General features: G+C 54.9%; 1 protein-coding gene across 1 annotated transcript; it reads left to right on the forward strand.

Annotated features, from left to right (window-relative positions):
- The first annotated feature begins 465 nt into the window (after positions 1 to 465).
- On the forward strand, positions 466 to 1,926 carry LOC119282064 (putrescine hydroxycinnamoyltransferase 1-like). Its single transcript, XM_037562417.1, has one exon. It carries the CDS (start codon positions 466 to 468, stop codon positions 1,783 to 1,785), a length of 1,320 nt encoding a protein of 439 aa, XP_037418314.1. The 3' UTR covers positions 1,786 to 1,926.
- Positions 1,927 to 2,741: the final 815 nt, after the last annotated feature.

Genomic DNA, 2,741 nt, shown 5'->3' on the forward strand with positions numbered 1-2,741 from the left:
AGGTCTCATATAAAGCAGGTGAGACCCGCCCTGATGGATGACACGTGGCATTCATCAATCACAAAGCATCTAATCTTCCCCCCTCCTGATTTTAGGTGAGGGTGGGATAGCTCGGGGTTTACTTTCACCGAGACAGTTCCAGCGAGAGCAACCACTAAAACCTGGCATGTGGCGGAAGGAGATTGAGGAGATCAGATCAGAGTTCAGGTCAATGCATGTTCTCTAAAAATGATTGAGGAGATCAGGGGTCGTGATAGCCACTTGGACTTCATGGTGACGGGAGCCATACCTGATCTTGGTGATGATACGGTAGAGATCGTCGTCTTTGATTTTGATCAGGAGACGTGATAGCTAGCCACTTGGACTTCATGGTGATCGATCGTCTACAAAATGTGGAGAAGAAGCGTGAGAGCAAGAGTGCAACACCTCAGCCTCTTCCTCTTCTCACTCGACCTGAGAAGGAAAATGGATGTAAGTCGGGAGGTGGAGGTGGTGGAATCGTGCATGGTGACGCCCATCGAGCAGACGCCAAGCCATGGCCTCTGGCTCTCCCCGATCGACCTCGCAATTGTCAGTAGAGGCCTCATCCCTACCGTCTACTTCTACAGCTCCAGCTCCAGCTCGGGCGTCGTCGATGACTTCTTCGACGTGACCAGGCTGAAGCTGGCGTTGGCCAAGGCTCTCGTGGCCTTCTACCCTCTCGCCGGCCGTCTCAGCGTGCATGGCGACGGTCGGGCGGAGATCGACTGCGCCGGCCAGGGCGTGCTCTTCGCCGTCGCTCGCTCGGATCTCGCCGTCGCCGACCTCGTCGATTCCCAGCCGTCGCCGGAACTAAGGAGGCTCTTTGCTCCCCGCGTTGAGGACTTGCCGTCCATCATGTGCGCCATTCAGGTGACCTTCATGGGATGCGGTGGGGTGGTCTTGGGAACGGCGCTGCACCACGCCGCCGTCGACGCCCCAAGCGTGTTCCACTTCTTCCGGACATGGTCCGCCTTCTCCAGAGACCGTGATGGACATGTAGCCGGGCCCGGGGGTGCGGCGCTCGAGCTCCCGTGCCACGACCGTACCCTCCTCCGCGCGCGCACACCGCCCATGGTCCACCCCGACGCTTTCACCGTGTTCTGCCCGAAGCTAAGCCTATCCGAGACGTCGGGCATCGGCCCCGTCGTCAGCGAGATTTTCGCCGTCTCCAAGGACCAGGTTGCCGCTCTCAAGCGTGCATGCACCAGCAGCGGCGACGGTGGCCGAGTGAGCACGTTCGTCGCCGTGAGCGCCCACGTGTGGCGGTCCATGTGCGCCGCGCGCCGGCTGCCACCGGACGCCACGACGCGGCTCACCTTCCCGGCCAACGTCCGGCGCCTCCTGAGGCCGCCGCTGCCGGCCCGCTACTTCGGGAACGCGATCATCACCCTGGGCACCGCCGGCAAGGTCCGGGACATAGGGTCGGAGGAGCTGGCCTCCGTGGCCGGCCGGATCAATGGCGTCGTCCGCCGAATGGACGACGAGCTCGTGCGCTCGGCGATCGACTACTTGGAGATGAACGGCGGCAAGCAGCCGGCCGGCACCCTGCCGGAGACGGAGCTGAGGGTGTTCAGCTGGCTGGGCATGCCGATGTACGACGCGGATTTCGGGTGGGGGAAGCCGCTCGCGATGCACCGCGCGTTGGAGGAGCGCGGCGGGATCGTCTACCTCATGGACGGCCTCGGCGGCGGCGTGCGCATCCTCGTGTCTGCGGAGGCTGCTGTTCTCAAGGACTTCCAGCGCCTGCTATATGCCATCATCTAGTTCGGAAGCCTCCCGTCGATCGTATGCACTCTCGTGCATACTAGAGCTGAGTAAAAAAAAAATAACCAGCTGATAAGCTTTCGTTATGTACCATTATCTATCTTCTTCTCATTTTTTCTTTTCTTTTGGGAAACATTATTCATCTTCTTTTACTCGGGAATGTACCACTATATATCAATTATATCACCTCGCAAAAAATATATATATCAATTATATCATTATTGTGACAGTTAAGATTTATGTAAGAATATTTTTGAAGTATAAATTTATTGTGTGATTCTGATTCAAAGAAATGTTCTTTTGCTAAACACAGCAGACGAGGATTGAAGTTTTAAATTTTAATCCCTCTTTCCTCCCTCTATTAATCTTCATACCTAATAAGGTGTGTGTGTACGAAAGGAAGTACAGATCTAGCTAGTTAAGCTAGTTCAATGGTTAAGTACCCAACCAAATAATCAAGTGCTTGCTAATGGCTACCTGTACTCGAGTGAGACGGTAGAGGGCAAATTGGACTTGAAAGAAAATCCCATCTCATGTCGCTCTCGTGAGGCGACAGGGAGGGCGCCCTAGATCTCCGCCGCAATTCTCCCTCCTCCCTCGCCACCACCAGGGGGCGCTGCCAGGCAAAGTGTGATTGGCATCGGCGACGGTGGGGCCTTGGCATTCTCTCGCACGTGGGGGCGGCGCGGGCCGGCTTCCCCGTGGCAAGGCACGTCGCGGCGATGCTCTGGAGCAGCGGCGGCATACAAGAAAGGTTGCAGAGCGATGGGCAGCTTGGGTTTATATAATATATTTAGGGTATTCAATGCATTTTCAGCTTTAATGGACATAAAATCCAATTTTTAACTGAATATGCATTAAAAAAAGCCCAAATATGATGAAAACATACCGTTAAAGTTCTTTATGATCTTTATGCCAATCTTACAAAATTAACTGAAAATGTACTCCTTCATCCC

The sequence above is a fragment of the Triticum dicoccoides genome, chromosome 3B, assembly GCF_002162155.2.
Source record: "Triticum dicoccoides isolate Atlit2015 ecotype Zavitan chromosome 3B, WEW_v2.0, whole genome shotgun sequence".
Classification (NCBI taxonomy): Eukaryota; Viridiplantae; Streptophyta; class Magnoliopsida; order Poales; family Poaceae; genus Triticum; species Triticum dicoccoides.